This window comes from Pogona vitticeps, chromosome 2 (assembly GCF_051106095.1).
Source record: "Pogona vitticeps strain Pit_001003342236 chromosome 2, PviZW2.1, whole genome shotgun sequence".
Taxonomy (NCBI): Eukaryota; Metazoa; Chordata; class Lepidosauria; order Squamata; family Agamidae; genus Pogona; species Pogona vitticeps.
The window spans coordinates 83,893,954-83,915,196 of record NC_135784.1 but is presented as its reverse complement, the minus strand read 5'-3'; the positions used below and the strand labels follow the sequence as shown (position 1 = coordinate 83,915,196).

General features: G+C 42.4%; 1 protein-coding gene across 1 annotated transcript in view; it reads right to left on the bottom strand.

The window, feature by feature from the left end:
- Positions 1 to 2,548: 2,548 nt before the first annotated feature.
- Positions 2,549 to 21,243, bottom strand: part of CAMKV (CaM kinase like vesicle associated) — a 75,763-nt gene continuing 57,068 nt past the window's right edge. The window contains exons 2-11 of the mRNA XM_072989860.2: positions 15,497 to 15,605; positions 14,082 to 14,213; positions 11,133 to 11,207; positions 9,626 to 9,768; positions 9,138 to 9,254; positions 8,376 to 8,451; positions 7,797 to 7,933; positions 6,774 to 6,852; positions 5,261 to 5,348; positions 2,549 to 3,600 (exon numbers count right to left, since the gene is read on the bottom strand). Of these exons, the coding sequence (XP_072845961.2) occupies positions 3,232 to 3,600; positions 5,261 to 5,348; positions 6,774 to 6,852; positions 7,797 to 7,933; positions 8,376 to 8,451; positions 9,138 to 9,254; positions 9,626 to 9,768; positions 11,133 to 11,207; positions 14,082 to 14,213; positions 15,497 to 15,591 (1,311 nt within the window). The 5' untranslated portion in view covers positions 15,592 to 15,605 and the 3' untranslated portion in view covers positions 2,549 to 3,231. The remainder of the gene's footprint in view (positions 3,601 to 5,260; positions 5,349 to 6,773; positions 6,853 to 7,796; positions 7,934 to 8,375; positions 8,452 to 9,137; positions 9,255 to 9,625; positions 9,769 to 11,132; positions 11,208 to 14,081; positions 14,214 to 15,496; positions 15,606 to 21,243) is intronic.

Below are 21,243 nucleotides of genomic sequence, written 5' to 3'. Positions count from 1 at the left end.
TCCAAAAAAGGGCAGTGCCAAAGAATGCTCCAACTACCATATAATTGAACTCATTTCACATGCTAGCAAGATTATGCTCAAAATCCTAGAATGTAGGCTTCAGCAGTATGTGGACTGAGAACTCCCAGAAGTAGAAGCTGGATTTCGAAGGGGCAGAGGAACTCGAGACCAAATTGCTAACGTGCGCTGGATTATGGAGAAAGCTAGAATGTTCCAGATAAACATGTACTTCTGCTTCATTGACTACGCAAAAGCGTTTGACTATGTGGATCACAGCAAACTATGGCAAGTTCTTAAAGAAATGCGAATGCCTGACAACCTTATCTATCTCCTGAGAAATCTATACGTGAGACAGGAAGCAACAGTTAGAACTGGATATGGAACAACTGATTGGTTCAAAATTGGGAAAGGAGTATGACAATGCTGTATATTGTCTCCCTGCTTATTTCACTTTTATGCAGAATATATCATGCGAAAGGCTGAACTGGATGAATCCCAAGCCAGAATTAAGATTGCCGGAACAATTATTAAGATTGCTGGAATCAACAACCTCAGATATGTAGATGATACCACTCTGATGGCAGAAAGTGAAGAGGAATTAAAGAACTTCTTAATGAGGGTGAAAGAGGAAAGTGCAAAAATTGTCTGAAGCTCAACATCAAACAAACTAAGATCATGGCCACTGGTCCATGACCTCCTGGCAAATAGAAGGGGAAGATATGGAGGCAGTGACGATTTTACCTTCTTGGGCTCCATGATCACTGCAGATGGAGACATCAGCCACAAAATTAAAAGATGCCTGCTTCTTGGGAGGAAAGCAATGACAAACCTAGACAGCATCTTAAAAAGCAGAGACATCACCTTGCCGACAAAGGTCCACATAGTCAAAGCTATAGTTTTTCCAGTAGTGATGTATGGAAGTGAGAGCTGGACCATAAAGAAGGCTGACCGCAAAAGAATTGATGCTTTTGAATTGTGGTGCTGGAGGAGACTCTTAAGAGTCCCCTGGACTGCAAGGAGAACAAACCTATCCATTTTGAAGGAAATGAACCCTGAGTGCTCACTGGAAGGACAGATCGTGTAGCTGAGGCTCCAATACTTTGGCCATGAGAAGACTCCCTGGAAAAGCCCCTGATGTTGGGAAAGTATGAAGGCAAGAGGAGAAGGGGATGCCAGAGGATGAGATGGTTGGACAGTGTCATCGAAGCAACCAACATGAATTTGACCAAATTCTGGGAGGCAGTGGAAGACAGGAGGGCCTGGCGTGCTCTGGTCCATGGGGTCACAAAGAGTTAGACATGACTTAACTAAACAACAAAAAGTGCTATTGAACCTGGTGGGATTCAGTTCTTAATAAACAAGGTCAGAATTATGCTGCCACACTCTTATTACATATACTGTGACACAACCCATGATTGTCTGATCTCATCTTTGTTTACAATAAGGATGACCATCTCTCACTAGTAAGAAATTTGGAAAATTGCCAATTCATATGTGGCTATAGAACTTTTCAGAGCATGCCCATAAAGTCCAATAAGAAGTTTAGAAGTATTACATTTCCTTGTGTGTAAAATAAAAATTTATCTTCACAATATCCCTGGCTGTAGAAACATTTCTAAATGTCTGTTATATATCTGAGGAATGGAAGTAATGAAAAATGGAAGTAATGAAAAATACAGTATTTATTACACAAACTGGCTGGCTGGTTCAGTGGTTTAGGTATCTGGCTGCAAAGCCAGAGGTTGTGAGTTCAATTCCCCTTTGTGTGTCTTAGAAGAGCCTGCCTGGATGACTCAAGAAGAAGGGTCCATTAAGCCACCTCTGAGTAGTGTCCACCTAGGAAATCCTGTAAAGGGTTGCCATATGTCACATTATTATTATATTAGAATACTGCCTTTGGAATACAGCATACCTTTTAGGGTAAGGAAGATTTTTCTTAATATTGTAATCAACTGACACTTCATCTGATAACCTATTACAGTTCTGGAGGGGGCGTGGGATAATTTGGCAAGTATAATAATAATAATAATAATAATAATAATAATAATAATAATAATAATAATAATAATAATAATAATAATAATAATAATAATAATAATAATAATAATAATAATAATAATAATAATAATATCTCTATTCTGCCTTTAATTTAACCCTCCTTTCAAATTTTTGCTTATGGTGTACTTTCTCATTTAGCATTTTCTGCTAGCTCAATAGACAATTGTATCCACTCAAATACATGGATAACTATATCCCAAATGTCTCAATATTTTGAAATTTCTATGGAAAGTCACATATATGCACATGAATTTGTATTGACATAGTTCATCCACAATCTGATGGTGGACATGGAGGAACAGAAGATCTCACCAGCAGCTGAACATATGAATTCCACATGCATTGTGTACAGCATAATGTGCAAATATGTGCCCCTTCCAGTATTGTTGCAGTATAACATTCCTATACTGACATTTACAATTCCAGTAATCTAAAGCCAGCATAGTTGTAGGTGAAGGACAATGGGAGTTGCTGTCCAACAACATCTGGAGGGCTTACATGTTCCCCATCCTTGCTCTATAGGTATGTCTAATTTAGGAGATCCATTCTAGCAGTGTGTAGATTCCTATATCTTTCAAGCAGCCTAATCTTTATTCTTTCACTGAAGCTCTGTGGTCTAGCCAGTGGGGTCAGCGAATTAGTACGGCAACTGTGTCTAATCTGGTTGCTCCAGTTTCTCCCAACCAGGGAGTTCCAGGGAGCCCAAAAAATTCTGGAGGCCAAGTGAAAAAATGACCAAAGGTTGGGAAGATTAGTTTGCCAGAAATACAGTTTGGAAGAAATACATGACATAAATAAAGGAAAATAAATGTTTTAGAGGCAGCTAGGGAAAAAAAATCACCAAAGGAGACAAAGAAAAGGAACACAATGGAAGGAAAGGGAAGGAGAAAGAGGAAAGGGAGAGAGAAACAGAATTTCATGCAATGGATTGTGGCGGCCCAGCCATCTGTTGGAGCCCATCCGGGTCACTCTGGACTCTGTTACATTAAAAAACAGGAACTCTGCTGGCACCTAGCTGGACACACACAGAGCCAGACTAACTGACAGCCAGACGCAGAGGGGTTTGTCTGGGAAGCCAGGACACTCGGGGAAGGTACCATGCCAGTGACTATTTACAAAGAGAGAGACAACGAAGAGAGGTACAACCCTGCCCTTGCCCTGCTCCTTGCTGACTCAGCCAGTCTCCTCATTCCAGGACTCTGGGGTGGCACTGGGAGCGGTGACGTTTTCCCCATTGCACGTCGCTGGGGCCGCTGACGTCGTTGCCGGAGTTTCCGCTGTGCTGGTGGTAGCCGGCGGTGTTGTTTCTTCCGGGCTGGCTGCTGCAGGAGGTGGCGCGGCCGTGGCGGTGGTTGTTCCCGGGGCTGCTTCCGTCGCTGGTGGAACAAGGCCGTCTGCTTCCGCTTTAGCTTGTGGGGCACCAGGGGTCTCTGTCGGGGCAGCACCCTCTGTCGTGGTGGCCGCGGGAGTGCTGGGCTTTGCTGCATTTGTGTGATCGGGGGCACGGAGTCTCTTCATCATCGTGGTCACTCGGACAGCCTTCTGCATGTTGGTGAAAGGAAAGTGGCAGCTACTTGGTAGGAGAGCGGTTTAAAGTCCTCTCAACCTTTTGTTATAAGGACAAAGCTTAAGAATGATACTTCCTTTGCACCCCTCCCTGCCTGCCTTTATAACTTGCTACTGTCATTTCAAAAACCATATACATTTTTAAGCTTAAAAATACTGGAATAACCTAGGAGTGTTTGCTTTGGAGGTTCTCTGCTTGATTTCAAAGTATGCTTTTCAGTGCCTGTGGCTGCAGGCAAACATCTAAGATGAAGATGCTGCCTATAATGGATCCCGAAGGCTAAGGCATCAAATAAGAAATAAGTAGGCTTGCAAAATGCCTTGTGACTTGCATTTCATCCCACGGGGATGAATTATATTGTATGAATGAAATCTGATGTTTGTTATGAAAGCTTATCAGTTTTTTTAAACCTGCAGTTTAAGGCTGTCAACCAACTCAAGATTTTTTGTAGTCAGTTTACAAGTTAGCTGTTTATTTTACATATCTTTGCATTTCAGCCTTTCGGTAAAGGTGCCATTCTGAATAACCCAGAAAGAAACAACTTTGATTAAGGGTTAGATACACTTAATTAGGATTTTAATCAAAGCTGACACTCATGACTGACACAGTGGCTGAAATTGTGTTGTATAAGTTACACTGCATAGGGCTGATGACCTCAACCATGGTAATTTTTCAGAAAAAAAACATTTATAATTTCTTCCCTGATATTCTGCCTTCAGAGGCTCCCACAGAACTCCTATTATAGCCTTTGTGGCTATGGGATATAGGCAGGTCTTTAATTAACAAATATTGCTGCCACTAGTAAAGTTATCCTGGCAGAGGCAATATTCCATAATTAAAGACTCCCGCTGTCCTGTGGCCAATGGCTTCCTGATGATGAAAGAGATTCCATGGGAACTTTGGCAGCTTTCAGGGAGAAATTGGAAATGTTTTATTCCTTAAAAAAATCACTGTGGCTATGGATGTCATAAGCCTTACATGGTGTAACATATGGCGACAGGATTTCATCCAATAAATCCCTTTGAGTTGTATGGGCTTCTCTCTCATGTAAATGTATACCGGATTGCAGCCAAAACATACAACATTAACATTTTCTGAAATATTATTGTCTTCCCAATATTTGAGTGAAAGATTTTTAAGGATCTAAAAAGAATTTAGAATTTCCCAAAGCATTTGTGAAACAACCAAATATTTCAGAAAATTCTATCCAGTATCTATAAAATTGGGTATCTTCTGAACCTTATTTTAGGGAAGGGCATCTATTCTAACGAATAAATTACTTTTAACTCTGTTACTCTTTTTCATAGTATGACTTCCTGAAAATCTTAAAATCTAGTAAAACAAATCTGTTTATCTAAAGGAAAGGGTACCTTATAATATATTTTTATTTAGCAATTACCACCTGGAATGTATTTACAACTTATTTGCTTAAATCAGGTGGGAATCATGGAAAGCCATTTTTATTGGCCTGGAGTCCTTCCAGCTGCCCTGAAATGACAGGAATTAAACCAACATCCTTTGATGTAGACAGATTCTGAAAGGCAGTGGCAATGTGTAGGATGTGTCTTCTCCAGTTTTGAGGCTATCTGAGACCTACTCAAATGCAAGAGAAAATGCTTGTCAGCACCAACTTACCTTCCATTTTGCCCTGGCAAAGTTCTTCTCAATCTGAGCACATACACCATCCTTTATGTTCTTGTCTGAAGCTGCATTGCCAGAAATCCTGGAGACAGAAAATATGATAAGACTGCCACTCAGCAATAACTTTTAATTCATCTAACTTTCTTGCCTTGGTCATTGGAGTCTAAAGAGGAATACTGTGTGCAGCAATGACTGCGGTGCTCCTTCATCAACTCACACCAATCCATGTTTTGAATACTATAAAGTGGAATATCTTATTAGACATCCTTTCATCAGCTTCACTCCATTTATTTATTTCATTGATTTTGCCCAAGAAACAGGAGACTCAAGGCAGATAACAATATAATTGCGGAAATCCTGTTGCCTAGCATTGTAAGTTGCAACTGGAGTAGGCCCATTGAGTCAGGTCCTCCTTAAGTTCGATTGATTAAATCGGCCTAATCTAGCCCTGACTTACTTCGCTACACAACAGGATTCCAGTCACTGAACTAAAAGAAGCATTAACAAAACATATAGGAAATTTATTAAAAGAAACAAAAATAAAATATATCTATGATGGCTGTAACAACCATACCCAACCAGTTGAAAATATCTTTTACAGCACACAGCCTTCTTGCCAAAGAACTTGAATAAACAGATATTTGTACGTGAACAAAGACAACAAAGGGGCCACCTTGGTTGCCTTGGAGAAGGAAATTTTGTAGTCTGGGAGTAGCCACAAATAAAACATTTATTTTATACCTAGGATGTTCTCTGCCTTTTCCCTGACATTGAAAGGCCATATTATATGATAGAACAATGCCTGGGAAAGTTAGTTTTCTGGATTACAACTCTCAAAAATCCATTAGCCAGGATGATGAATTCCAACACTAGCCAGACGTTGTTGGCCTGCCCCCAAAGTGGCTTTCATACTCTGGGCAAAACTCATCTTCCCTTTCTCTACAGATCTTTCCACTCCACCATGGTTCTACAGTGGGGTCTTGACTTGAGAACTTAATCCGTATTGGAAGGCGGTTCTCAAGTCAAAAAGTTCTCAGGTCAAATCTGCATTTCCCATAGGAATGCATTGAAAACCATTTGATCCGTATCTGCTCTTTTCCGTCCATAGAAACTAATGGGAAGCTGCTATTCCGCCTTCGACCATTTTGTTTCTTTTTTTCTTAGGTCAAGAAAGGTTCAGGGAAGGCAGGGAAAATACAGTCCAGGCAGTACAGTACCAGGCAGTCTGAAGACTCCCAATCCACTCTCTAAATGCTGGGAGGAGTGAGGAAGCAGACAGGCACCCTTTTCACTGGCCAACAGTTAACTGAAAGTTCACATTTTGCACTTTCCCTGCCTCCCACGTGGTTTTTTTTCAGTTCTTAACTCAAATCTAAGTATGTAAGTCAAGTCAATATTTTCCTATGAGAGTGGTTCTTAAGTCAAAATGTTCTTAACTCAAGCCGTTCTTAAGTCAAGACCCCACTGTATGCTCCCACTTTCCGAGGGGCAGCTTTGGAGCACTTACCACTCATGAGAAATAGCCTCTTCCGCTGTAATCCTCTGCTCCTGGTCCACCTCCATCAGGCGAGCCACCAGGTCCTTGGCTAATGAGACAAAAACACAAAGACTACTTGACAATGTCCCAGGAAGGGATAAGGGTTAGAGTGGATGGTGCTATGGCTCTGTTGTGTGGACAGGAGGACAAGATGACAGGGCAATGTAATTGTGGTAGCCTGGGATCAGACAAAGGAGATACTGCATAGGGGGCCATGTATAACTGTCTTCCAACACTTTGTCTTGAAATGAAACATACCCTTTGGAATCTGCAATTCTGACTGAAAGAATGTCAGGGAAAGGGGCTACTTAACTCCCCCCCCAATGGTTCCTCCCACCCATTCAAAAGGGGGCAAATGCGAACAAGGAGCATATTTCCACCAATGAATTAAAAGCATTTTATCTTTTTCTCCAATGGTGGAAAAAAACATTTGTGGAGTGCACCATTTGGAATGATAGAAAATATGGCCAGTTGCGAAAGGGTTCATGTCTCACTCACCATTATTCTTCCAATTCAATTGGAAGTTGCCTGCGATGACTTTTAAAAAACCAGGGGAGTGTTACACACACTGTGTTATAGCCACAATGGCTCTCAGTGAGGCGCAGGTCCTAGGGAGTGTAACGGGTAAGGCAATGGCCTTACATTGTCACCAGCTGTTGAGCATGTTGTATCCATGACCATTGTGGCCTGGGGAACGGGACTGAAGAAGAACTGACAACTGCAGGACAACTGATATGTGGGACTCCTGTCAGCTGGATACGGCAAACACCAATGCAGAATTCAAGAGAAAATTGGACAAACATCTGTCAGATCTGCTTGATTTGGATCCCTGCATTGAGCGGGGGGTTGCATTCAACGGCCTTACAGGCCCCTTCCAACTCTGTTATGCTATGATTCTATGCTTTGCCCTTCGCAATGCGAGGGTTTTTTTTTTATCTTCAATAAGCTACATAGTACTCCACTCCTGCCACTCTACTTTCCATGAAGCCTCACCTGCCTGGGAGATATCATCCCAATAGGGAGGATCGAACTCGTAGTCACCGGCCAAAATCTTACGGAAGAGGTTCTTGTCATGATTCTCATAGTCATCTTCATCCATTTCCTCGTAGAAGGGTGGGTTCCCAGACAAGCTGTAGTAGAGAGATAGAAGGGGAACATCAGCTACAGGAAGGAGATTAAAGGTAAAAAAAAAGGGCAGACTTGTGGTTTCGTTTCTTTATGAACCCTCTTAATCATGTGTCATCCTCTCCCTTTGGCAGTTCCATAGTCTTATGCTCGTCCTTTTACAATGGGGACGAGCAACCTGGAGCTCTCAGGATGTCGTTTGGATTGCAAGTCCCAGCATCAGCCACCACTGGCTATGGTGGTTAGGGCTGATGGGGAATTGCAATTCCACAATTTCTAGAAGGTCACAGGTTGTCCGTGACTGTTCTGTAACTATTTTCCAGTTCTTTTTCTCCAGGCATCATTCTCCCCATCTCTGCTGTCTTTCATTTTTCATAGCCGTCGTCCCTTCCAACCCCCCGTCAACATCAGGCTAAGCAGCCCAACATCTTCTCCCTCCTTACTTACAGAATATACATGATCACACCAATAGCCCAGCAGTCAACAGGCCGGCCATATCGCTGGCGTCCTACCACCTCGGGAGCTGCAGGGAAAGAAGCAGAGTGAGTTCTTTTCCAAAGTCATGCCTTTGCTTCCCTAAGCATATCATCACCATCTCTGAGGGACTTGTGGTTTCCAAAACTTTGTTTTAGTCAGAGGTAAACATAACATTTAGAAATATTGCATGGTGCAGCCATATAAGGACTATGCCGATTTAGGATGTAGGCATCAGAATTTACTGTTTATTTCTATTAAATGTCCTTGAAAATAGAGAACTATCATGTTTAGAAAAGGACTAGATAATAATTTATGTCCCTGGCATACTAATTTTCTATAGAAGCAAGAAGCAAGCAGGCAGATAGTTGATTGTACCAGATGCCAGGGAATGAGAACAGGAGAAGAAAATTGCCCTCATGTCCTGTTTGTGGGGCTTCTCAAGAATATATAGGTGGCCCCTGTGATGCTGGACCAGATAGGCCTTCAGTCTGATTCAACAGGGGTCTTCTTCTGTTTGTCACTTTGTTAACATCTATAGATAAAAGTTTTGGCCTCCCCACCTTCCCAGTGCATCTTTTCGTTATAATCACCTTGATCAGGGCCGGGCTGGCTATTAGGCAAGTGAGGCAGCTACCTCAGTGGCAGATGCTTGCGGGGGTGGGGGTGGGGGGCAGGGAGCGGGGCCACAGCATAGGCTTCCTTGGTGTTCTTGCGAATTATACCATCTCTTACCCAGATATTCAGGGGTCCCACAGGGTTCCTTGATGAGCCCATTTTCCAGCTTGGCCAGATGAAAATCACTGATCACAATCTTGGAGTTCTTCAGCCGATTGTAATACACTAAATTCTCTAGCTGCAGGAACATGGTAGGGAAGAGATGGATGAAAGAAAGAAAGAAAAAAACGAGAACACCCCTAATTCCTTTGGTAAAAGGGCTGGAAAGGGCCATAGTTCCCCACTACCCACAGAGGCATGGCATGCTTCTGAGAGGACCAAGACTCATCATATATGACATGAGTGACTCCCTCCTTCCCTCTCCCTCTTTCTCCATTTTATATAGAAAGGATGCAACCTTCTGACTAATCTGTAGGAAGCAATGAGAAAGAGAGTGGCAGAAAAGTGTTGAGTTTGCTATGTTTGTTTTTAAAATAACAGCAGGAACAAATGAAGGTGGGATGGGTAGGAAGTGACGGAAGCAGGCTTGTGGAACATTGATGAACTTGCCTTAAGGTTCCTATGCACAATCTTGAGGGAATGCAGGTAAGCAACAGCCTCCAGCACCTGCCTGATCACATTACTGGTGTCCCGCTCAGAGTAGTAACCCTGATCCAAGATCCAATCAAATACTTCTCGGCCAGTGGCACTGCAGATGAGAGAAGGGACAAAGGGCAATAAGGAATGAGGAGGGCATACTATTGCTCACAGCACCGTCATGCAACAGAAGCACTGGCATGCTCAGACAGCAGAAAAGTATTTTGTTTCATACTGTTGAGATCACTGCCAAGGCAACAGGAATCCTTAGGCAGAGTGAGTTTAAATTAAGGAGGTGAACTGTTTGAGGTTATGGCTGTACAGGCCATATATCCCACCCAATGCCCCTCTTTAGATATTCTGTGACCTTCCTGTGTGGAGGAAGATGTGGTCCCACTGCCAGTGTTGAGGCAAGGTTCAGCCTGCTTAGTTTTTATATGTGGGATTGCAGGCAAGAGACGTCATGCCGTCTTCACAATAAGTTTTGAAATGGCCCCGCGTGGTTTGCAGTAAACTTTTACTGAGTTAGACCATTAGTCCATCTAGGCCAGTGATGGCGAACCTATGGCATGTGTGCCACAGCTGGCACGCAGAGCCCTTTCTGCGGGGCACGTGAGCCGTAAGTCGCCGGATCACTACTCCCCCCCCTTGCAGGCAAACCTCAGGAGGCAGCTGCAGCCGCAGTGCTGGCGGCAGGATCTGGAGCAGCTGGCACTGGTGGCAGATCTGGAGTGGGGTCTCGAGGCACCTCCATGCCCGAGTTTCCTCCTTCCGCCGCCACTTCCGGTTCCTCCGCCACCCACTGTTTTTTGTTTCTTTCAGTTTGGGCACTCGGGTCCGAAATGGTTCGCCGCCACTGATCTAGGCCGTTATTATCTACCAATGGGTCATCTTCACAGGTTCTAGGTGCCATTTTTTTGTCCTCCACTGGACCTGAGGACAGCTGTTCCACTCCAACAAGTCTCCAACTCCCCCTCCCCACCCCTGGTGCTGAAAAAGATCAGTTATGAAAATAGCCACGTTGGCCATTTCCCAAAGGTGCCTCTCCATTGGCTTCTCAGTTTGCTTCATTGTGGGTGTCTGGATACATGGGGCGTCTGCAGGCCACATTTTGCCTTCTCCTGACCTATGCTAACTGGTGGCACACCTTGGGAATTTTGGAGACGAATCCTTCCTGGTCCTACCAAGATTTGCTGGAGACTGAACTTGAGGAAAACCAGGAGCTCTACCACTGACCAATAGTTCTCCCCTCAAATGAACTACTTGTTTATGGATCATGTGGAGACAATGCAAAAAGAAACCTTTATGCTCTTTCTGTCCTGATGGTTCATGAAAATCAAAGGTGCTTCTCCTAAGTGTTTAGGAAAGCATGCTGTGAGGTGGCAAAAGAGATGGTTTACAGCCAAGCATGCTTATCCACATGGAAGAACCATCATCTGTGTGATATCTTGGGATGTCTGGAGACAATATACTTACAGCTCCAGGAAAAGGAAGTACTCTTTCCGGGTAACATACACATCCACCAGCTGGAGAATGTTGGGGTGTTTCACCCTGCAGGTAAAGGAAAGGAAGAGACAAAGTAGAGGCCGGGAGATGTATAATGGCTTATCCTGTCTGCTGTTTTCTTTCAGACCAGATCCTGTAGCAGGACCCATGGGCCCCTGTCCTGACATTGCTGGACTGCATCTCCCATGATTTTGAGGCCACCTAGCAAACAGGGAAGCAGGATCAGAATTGCCGTCCAATAAAATGTTGAGGGCCACGAAGTTCTCATCCCTTCCATAAAGTATTTTTGCCCAAACTTTTTCTGAAAACTGCCAAGGGCGGTGCTGTTACTGTGGGTTTTCCATTCTTTTACTGCTTCTATAGGTTAAGTCATTCCTAAGGTAAATCTACCTCCTGATCATCCCTCATGAGGTGTAACTAAAGCTGGTGCTCTGAGTGCATGCAAAGGGCAGTGCCGAGCCCCAGTCTAGCTAGCCATCGCGTCCGCCACACATTTAGCACTAAATCTTAAGAAGAGAGCTTGTTGTGTAGTCTCTACATGTTAACAAGAGTCCTGGAAAAATTTGGGATTTTGTTTGTGCGTAGAGCGTATGCGTGAGCAGGGACATTTCCTCTTTAGACTGAGCTCTAAAAGCCTGAAGAACACAACAACGAGGAATGGAGGTGGGTGGCAGGACAAGGCACTCTCCTGTAATTGGAGTTCACAATACTGGCTTTAGTCATGTTTCAAGAGAGCAGTCCATATTCTATCCTCCCTTGATAGATAGAACAAATGGCCTTCTCTAGAAACTGCTGCCTAGCTGGCAAACATTCAGTCCCCTCTTGGGACTCAGCATGCCAAGTTCCTTCAGCGCTTCTACATAGGACTAGCTTTCATAATCTCACAGCTCTTTCAAAAATCCTTTTTAACTTGTCAACATCCTGCGTGAAATGTAGCACTGATAACACAATAGTCCTGGGTGATGTTTTCCCAAGGCAAATCAGAGCATAGCAAAACTCTGAATCAACCCCATTTAACACACAGTACCCTGCCTGAAACTTCATTTCCCTAAGGTTTCAGGAAGATCTTCCCTCATTTGCTTGACCTTAGTAGTACCAGCAAGAAGCATCCTGCCATAAAGCAGCACCGCTAAAAAAAATCAGTAACACAGAGTCCTAGAGTATTCCCATACCTGTAAGTCTTCTGTAATTTTTATGTCTAAGGAGAAAAATGCTCATATAAAAATAAAATTCTCTTCTGGACAAATACACACAAACCAATGCTGTGTGATCTGAACAGAGGGGATGTCTTATTCCACACTGGTGGCGTGAGGTATGCCCCTTTTCTGGCCATGGGCTAGAAAATGGGAGTGTGGCTCAGGTAGAGACTCTCCATATGCAGAGGAGTCTCAACCTACCACATTTCAGGTAAGCCAAGGGATGAAGTGAAGGACTAAGCTGCCTATTTCCTTATGTTAACCTTTATTCGCAAACTCTGCCTCAAATCCTCTACCATGAACAATGCACAAAACCACAGAATGATGTTTGGTCTGCTTCACTTCAGGGCTATGGATGTGTTGCTCATGTTAGCCATCAGTATGAATGAGCAACGTTCCAATCAGCACAGAGGAGAAATCTAGCTTTTTATGTGTTTGTCCATTTCATTTCTAGGCCACGTTTCTTCTGGTGAGTTTTCAGTGGTAGCCTGTTCTTATTCTCCAGATGTTCTTTCTAAGGGCCAAATTAGATACGATATTATTCATGGCTTTCATCCTGGAGACTCATGTTTTTCATGGCAGTGCACAGGGCTGATGACCAGGCCAAGGAGCTTCAATTCCAGAACCTACCTATAGTTGCAGTACTGAGCCTTCTATGCCCAGCTACCCACAGTGAGAAGGAAAATCTCACTTGTATCGATGGAAACTTTCCTCCCACTGCAAATAAGAGTTGTAGAGGAGCCTAGTACCAACTGGGACTGCTGGTGAAGTACAATGGGTTAAAGCAGGGTGGAGACTCTTTAGATCTTCAGATATAGTTCAATTTTGTATCAGAGCTCCCATTCTGCCTCACAACCAGTGAAGCTAATTGAGGATCACAGGAACTGGAGGCAAACATTTAGAGGGCCACAGATTTCCCATCCCTTAAGTCTCCTCCTGCTCCATTGTCCCATCATTCTGATCTGCCTTGCCTCTACAGCTATTCACTGAAAAAAAGCAATGTGTAACTCAGCATTTACTTGCCAATCAAATTGTCATGGGCAAATTGGTGACTGTAGCCAAATAATTGATGAGAGTGTTGCACCGGTATTCCATGCAGGAAAGTAATTAATCAGAACTCTCTGAAGTGTTGGCAATTTAATGCTATCAAAGCAGAAATCAAATGTTCCACACATCAAAGAAACCAGTCGTACCAATTTTCTCTTCTCTGGTATTCAAAGTGCCCGGAAGGGGCTGCATGGGATGTATCCCTAGTCCTGAAACACAACATGTCACCAAGAAAAAGTTGTATCCAAGGTGATGTTTCCACATATCATGTCGGTGCCTCACAACTGGTTTGGCACCTGGCAAGCCAGAAATCACCCGGTGTAATGTGTTTTTCAGAGAGAACAGCTCCCTCTTTCTGTGTTATTTTGTCTCTGTTCATCAGTACTCCTTTTACTTCATTTTTGTTTGCTGTTGGTTACTTTGGACCCTCTAACGTTGTACTGCACCAATGAGAACAGGCAGCAGGTCAAGAAGCAGAGGCTAGGATTGGGCTGGGCTGAGCTGGGCAGGGCAGCCTCTAGGCCACCAGATGTTATTGGATTGTGCTGCCCATCAGTCCTAGTCAGCCTCTTGAGTGGTGAAGGATAATATGAGTTGCAATTCTAGCAACCTTTCGGGTCCCCTTGTTCCCCACCCCAGGCCAAGGGATTGTTATGTGCAGACATTCAAAACTCACATCTTCAGGATGATGATCTCATTCTTGGCTGCCTTCCGCACTTTGCGGCCATCTCTTTTCAGAAACTTCTTGCATGTATAGAGCTTCCCTGTCGATTTTTCCTTGGCACGGAATATCTCACAGAACTCCTCTCTAGGAAAAGAACAGCCACCATCAACTGGAAGCAGATCGCATCCCATGGCTAAAGCAGCCCAGCCCCATAATACAGACCCGAAGAGAGTCAACTCACTCTCCAAAAAGAGGTGCAAACATCCATTTATATCAGAGAGAAAGAAACTCTGGACCTCTGATATTTCTGGATGAGTGTCCCATAATTTCTTATCCCTGACCATGTTGGCTGTTGGCTGCTGAAGTCCACCAGTAATAGGAAATGATGGCAACTGTGGTCTAGCAACATCTGGAGAACCGATGGTTCCCTACTCCTGATTTGTATCATAAATTCCTTCTCTGCTGATTCTTGTTAAGTTTAAGCACAGTGGGAATAAGAGGGGGAACTTGCTTGAACCAGGCTTTTGCTAGTACATGAGAAACTGCTGGGTTGGTTAAAGTGTTACCACTTCTTTCCGTTGTTTTCTTCAGTGATTTTTAGAGGGGGAAACTTCCCATCTCCTTGCTATTGCCTTGTTATATGTCCCTCTGTGGAGTGTGGAGAAATTCAATAAATGAAGCCCTTACGTGCATGTAATTTACGCCCTACCACATGTACGAAAGAAGATTTAGCAAATGGCCCAGATAAACACTATTGAAGTAGCCCACTTCTGGTCAAAAATAATCTAATTATCTTAACATTTTAACTTGTTTTTAATTTTACCAATATTTCATATAGACCCCTAATTTTAAATTGTACAATGCTTTGATATGAATAAAAAAGAAAGATTAGTTCCGTTCCCCCCCTCACAAGTTTTGATGGATGTGTGCAGATTAGAACCCTGGTCTCTGAAGCCCATTACTCTATGCACTACACCAGTGATCCCCAACCTTGGGTCTCCAGATGTTCTTGGACTTCAACTCCCAGAAATCCTGACTGGCAGAGGTGGTGGTGAATGTTTCTGGGAGTTGTAGTCCAAGAACATCTGGAGACCCAAGGTTGGGGACCACTGTGCTACACTATACTGGGCATCCTTGCCATATCTGGGTATTAGGGTTTCCCTATACCTCCCATATTGATTGTTACACTACATTCTACATTAATTCACAATTAATAAATTTATAGGTCATGGTTGAAATCGTAGCCCTCCAGATGTTGCTACACCACAGTTCCCATGTTCCCTGAATCTTGGCCATGCAGGCTTGAACTGGGTTGGAGTTTAAAAACAGGTGATAAGCCACAGGTTTCCCAACCCTACTGTAAGCAGACTTTTCCTTTTCCCCTTCACAAAATGTAAGGAAAGAGGAGGGACTAGCAAAACACTTACGTTTTGATGACCTGTCCCAGATCATATCTGTCAGTCACCTCAGATGGCTGGTTATAGTCCTTCTTGTCTCCCAGGGTAACACATCCAAACGGCATTGCCAATCTTGTTTCTGACAAATACAAGCATAACAAGATTGAAATTAAGATTCCTGAGATCCAGAAATTTTCTGAACCTAATGGCATCTTGATCAGGTATCTAGGAAGGTCCACTCAAAACTGTACCACTGAGCAGGGCATTGTTTTTCTGGGGTGCAGCAAAAGGGGCAATCGCTCACTCCCAAACTGGTAGTATTCCTTACTCAAGGGGAAGGAAGAAATTCCAAGTTGTTCCAAGTTGGGGCAGGAGGGACACAAAGGTCCACTTATGACAAGCCTGGGGGGTGGGGGTGGGGAAGCTGAGAGGAAAAAATGACTCTGACACAAGGGAGCAAATGGGGAGGGGCTGAAATGAATACTGTGCTCTGGGCCCATTAGAAGGCCTAGAGGAGGGTGAAGGAAGGCAAGGACAGACGGGCACAACATCGTCACAAATCAAGAGTTTCAGCATTCTTTGTGAATGTTCTGATATTCAGACTGGAAGATCTGTTACAGAGAGAATATCAGAACATTAACGATATATTAGATTACAACAGCTTGAAAAATCTGGACTGGATGAGCATTGTTTCAGACATGGTCATCAGCCCCAATGGAATAGAGTACAAATATTGGCCTGAACCAGCCAATTTTGGGATAGAATTATTATTCAGGCTCTCTTGATAAAACCTGAGCCACATTCCATCAACAGAGATAGTGGTGTTACTTTCAGTGCTTGCTGGAAGCTTTTGTTTTGTAAACTGGATAGACTTTGCAGGTTGCCCTTATACTGTGTAATGCTGGCCAATGGAGGGGACTGACTCTTTAATGTTAATGTCTCGCGGGTTTGGTCTGAATGTTGACCCAGCTGGTTTTGATTGTATCTGGAGGATGTGTGGCACTGCGGGTTAAACCACAGAAGCCTCTGTGCTGCAAAGTTGGAAGACCAGCAGTCCTAAGATCGAATCCACACAATGAAGTGAGCTCCTGTCGCTTGTCCCAGCTCCTGCCAACCTAGCAGTTCGCAAGCATGTGAAAAATGCGAGTAGATAAATAGGTACCACCTTGATGGGAAGGTAACGGCGTTCTGTGTCTAGTCGCGCTGGCCAGGTGACCATGGAAACTGTCTATGGGCAAACGCTGGCTCTATGCCTTGGAAACGGGGATGAGCACCACCCCCTAGAGTTGGACACGACTGGACTAAATGTCAAGGGGAACCTTTAACTTTACGTTTACCTTGTTTGAGTTAACATCTTGCCTTCCCTGATGAAGATGGTGCAGGATATTGACACTGAAAGTTTGGACTATTTTAACAATAAACATGATTGGAAACCTGTGAGCTGTTTACACAAAGTGTTTGTCATGAAAGACTGAGATCTCTAATTAAACGAGCTTATTTCTCATGTAAGAAGCCATACAAACTAAGTATTCATTGAGTCTAATAATATTTGCACATTCAATTAGGAGACACATATGTAAATATGGTGAAACTCTGTTAGTGGCTGTTTTAGCCCACTATCTGTATACATACACATTTGTGCATATCACAATTCCCCAGTCAAGTCCCCTTCCTCAAAGTCACTCAGCTACACTCTTGCTTATTCTGGGGTGAGAGTGCCCAGGGGGAGTCAGATGTGGCAAAATCTGTGGATGCCTGACTGGAGCTAACACACATAAAAAGAGGGGGATGGAGTTTCATTGCGGCGAGGACAAGTCGGGTTTCAGGCAAGCTTCTGAAACTAACTGGGATCCCTTGGTTCTGCCCCTACAAATGGGGGGGGGGGAAGAACAATCCACTAGGAAAAGCAGCATCTGGAGCAGCACAGATGACAAAAGAGGGGAATGGGATCGGCGAAGGCTGGTTCCCCCTCCAAATTCGCATCTGATCAGGTGCACAAACCGAGGAGGAAGCCATCTTGGCAAACAGCTGGGAACACCCCAAGCAGAGAGTGAGAGAGTGCAAAAGGATGTTGGACATATCTCAGCCAGAGACTCTGAGTAAGTTAAAATATTTGTGCCTGTAAGGAAAATCTCCATGGACCCAAATAACTATGCAAAAATGAGATAGATATAAAGAGTCGGCAAATGGACGTTACCTTTTAAAAAATCTTACTGTCACGATAGAAGTGAGCCCCTCCCCCCACAGCTCGGACTGGGAGAAGAAGAGGAGACAAAAGAAAAAGGGAGAAGTGGGAAAAAATTACCTTGTCATGAAAGGTGATAAATCTAAGATAAAAGCCTTGCTCCCATGACTTTCTAAAACATTATTATCAAATCCTATTTACTTCAAAGCATTGCAGAGCCCTTAAATTTTTATTGCTGTGACTAGGTGACTGTGACAACTTTCTACTTGGAGTGGAAGCTCCACCCCCTCTTGGATCGGACATGTAAATAAGACTGAGAAAAGAAAGTAAGGTTACACCAACATCTGCTGACGGAAGACTCAAACAACACTCCTTAAAGAAAAAGAAAGAAAATAGCAGCTGACAGAACAGCCAAATAGCATACCTTATTTATTTAAATAAAGAAGAAGCGGGAGAGGGAAATCAATATGGTGACTAAAGATAGAAAAGGTGGAAAAGAAAGAACTCAGAGAGGTTCACCGGAACAGGAACAGAATCTCAGTGGATATAGGGACCTCATTTAAAGACTGGCAACAGAATATTCAAGAGATGCTATCAACAGGTTTACAGCAATTACAAGGAGGGATGGCTTAGCGATGTGTACAAATGAAAGATTTAGGGATGCAAATGACTGATATTAAAAATCAAATTATGGAAAATAAAAAACAAATAGAATAGATGAGACATCAAAAAGAACAGGAGGAAGACTGAAGATTTTGAATACAGAGTTGGGAGAGCTAAAAAGGGAAAGCAAGCAAGATGAAATCACTCTGTTAAATTTGCAAATGGAAATAGCCAATGCCATACTTAGATTCCAGAATCTACCAGAACAAAAAGAAGATACAGTGCAAATTCTTACTACTTATCTAGCATCTCTCATGGAGATGTGACCAGAGGATGTTCAACAAAATATAGATACAGTTTTAAGAATTAATACAGCATCCACCAGGAATAAAAATCTCCCCAGAGAAATTCATGTTAAATTTACAAGAAAGATCTTTTGAGATAAAGTCCTAAGAAATAGACAAGACAAGGGACTTTATAGAAAAGATAAAGAAATTAAGATATTGAAACATATTTGGTGGCAAATAAGGCAGAAAAGAAAATATGTGGAGCTGATATCCTTCTTGAGAACAAACTCAATTATGTATAAGTGGTTGCTGCCTGAAGGTGTCCTCTTTGAATTCCAGGAACAGAGGTATTATATTAATTCAACAATGAAGGCAGAAGCCTTTATGAAAACAAAGAAGAAATGGCTTGGCAGAAAAGGAGGAAAAAACCAGATGAGAAACGAGAAGAAGAGAAATCAAGTGGACTATTAGGATCTGAAGCAGAAAGAAACTCGATTAGAGAAGAAGAGCAAGCAAAAACCTTCAAAGGAAAGCACACTATAGAAACAAGAAGATCCAGGAGGAAGAAAGAAAATCACAACAATAAAGATGGACTAAATGAATAAAACAAGAAAGTGAAAAATCAAGTGGCTAAGGATTGGAGGATAAAACTGGTATTAAATCGTAGAAGAATATTGTCCAAAAATCAGTAACTACTAAAGAAAATATAGATAAGATGCTTTATAGATGATATATGAGTTACTGATGGTATACAATGTCAACAACGATTTTTTAAAAAAAGTTATAAAATGCTTTAAAATTGTATGGGAAATATAAAAAAAACACTTTTATTATGCTTGATGGATATATAGGGAAATACTGTAGGTGTATGAAAGGGACGTGGTGGCACTGTGGGCTAAACTGTAGAAGCCTGTGCTGCAGGGTCAGAAGACCAGGAGTCATAAGATCGAATCCGCGCGACGGAGTGAGCTCCCGTCGCTTTGTCCCAGCTCCTCACCAACCTAGCAGTTCGAAAGCATGTAAATGCGAGTAGATAAATAGGTACCACCTTGGTGGGAAGGTAAAATGGCGCTCCCTAGTCATGCTGGCCATGTGGCAACGGAAACTGTCTTCAGACAAGCGCTGGCTCTACGGCTTGAAAAACAGGATACGCACCGCCCCCTAGAGTTGGACACGACTGGACTAAAAATGTCAAGGGGAACCTTTACCTTTACCTTCAACTTTTAAACTGTATTTGTTCTTTTTATTGAATAGTATACTTGAGATGTTAGTTAGAGCAATGAAATGTTTGATACTGTATGTAATCTCTACAGTTAAATTATGAGATGGAAAATAATAGAAGAAAACAGATATCCTAGAATCAGAAGAGCTGACAAAAAAGACATGGGAAGTCACGGAGTTGGAGGAAATAGAAGTAATATTTCCATAATTAGACTTGAAAGATAGCTTGGGAAGCATAGATTAAAGAAGAATGTGAAGGTCCAATTAGGGAATAGACAGATTAGTAACTATAGTAATACTGGGAAAATCTGCTGGTTTTTAAAAATCTTTCTTTGTAGTATAAATGTACAAGCTGATGTAAATGTATGATCTCTGGAATTTTACCCTTTCTCTATCCATAACTACCCCCCACAACCTTAAATTCCCTTCCCCATATCCCTATCCCTATTGAAAAGAATAAAAAACTGAATATGAAAAATAACACACACACACACAGACACACACACACACAAACAAATTCCCAAGGCTACGCCTTGAGAATGAGTGTGCCAACCTTTCAAGGTAGCTGCCACCACTCCCACGCACAAACACTATAAAATATCCCAGTCATTGGTTGAGGCAAGGACTTGCTTTTAGTAGTGTTAACCCTCTGAGTCAGAAATCCAGATAGCTGCTTGAAAGGATTTTTGTATTTTATTTAAAAAGAAAAAGAAAGAAAGAACATTCAACAGGACAAAAGGAATAAAAGTTCCAAACAGTTACAAGATATGGTTCTTGTAGGGCCAAGGACTTTTGGAAAATGATTCATGAAATGATAGAGAAAATTTTAGGGGTTAAATTGTTTTGACACCAGAAATTTTCTTATTGAATATATTACCAGCTACACTTGAAAAAAAAAAAACAAGACTTACTTGACCTTAAACCTGATAACTGCAGCTAGAATTGTATATGCCAGTAAGTGGAAGATTACAAAGGTGCCGAGAAAGAAGGAATTTAATGAGAAGATTTTGGAACTAGCAGAAATAGATATTTTGACAGATACACTAAATGATAGACTGGATAATAATAAATGAGACCCTCTTTATACCTGGATGAAATTTACACTGATTTAAATAGAATAGATTAGATTAATATTATGTTAGAGAGTATAAGACAAGATGAAATGAACGGAACATATTGTAATAAATCACTCTGGTTGCAACGGATAGAAAAGTAGGAAAAATACAATAAAATATTTATTAAAAAAAGATATGGTTCTTCAAATTATAGGACAAATGTGGTCACAGACTCACAGCATTCAGGAAGAAAACACAATCAAATAAAATAAATAAATAAAAGCTAATCTACCCTATCTATACTCACACCTGAGTGGAAATATCACATATTTCTGGCGTACACACAGCATCATAATGGATGCACATCCTTTTGAAGATATAGGCTGAATCCTTTTGGGCAGCAGGGAAGCAAGGCATCCTCCTCCT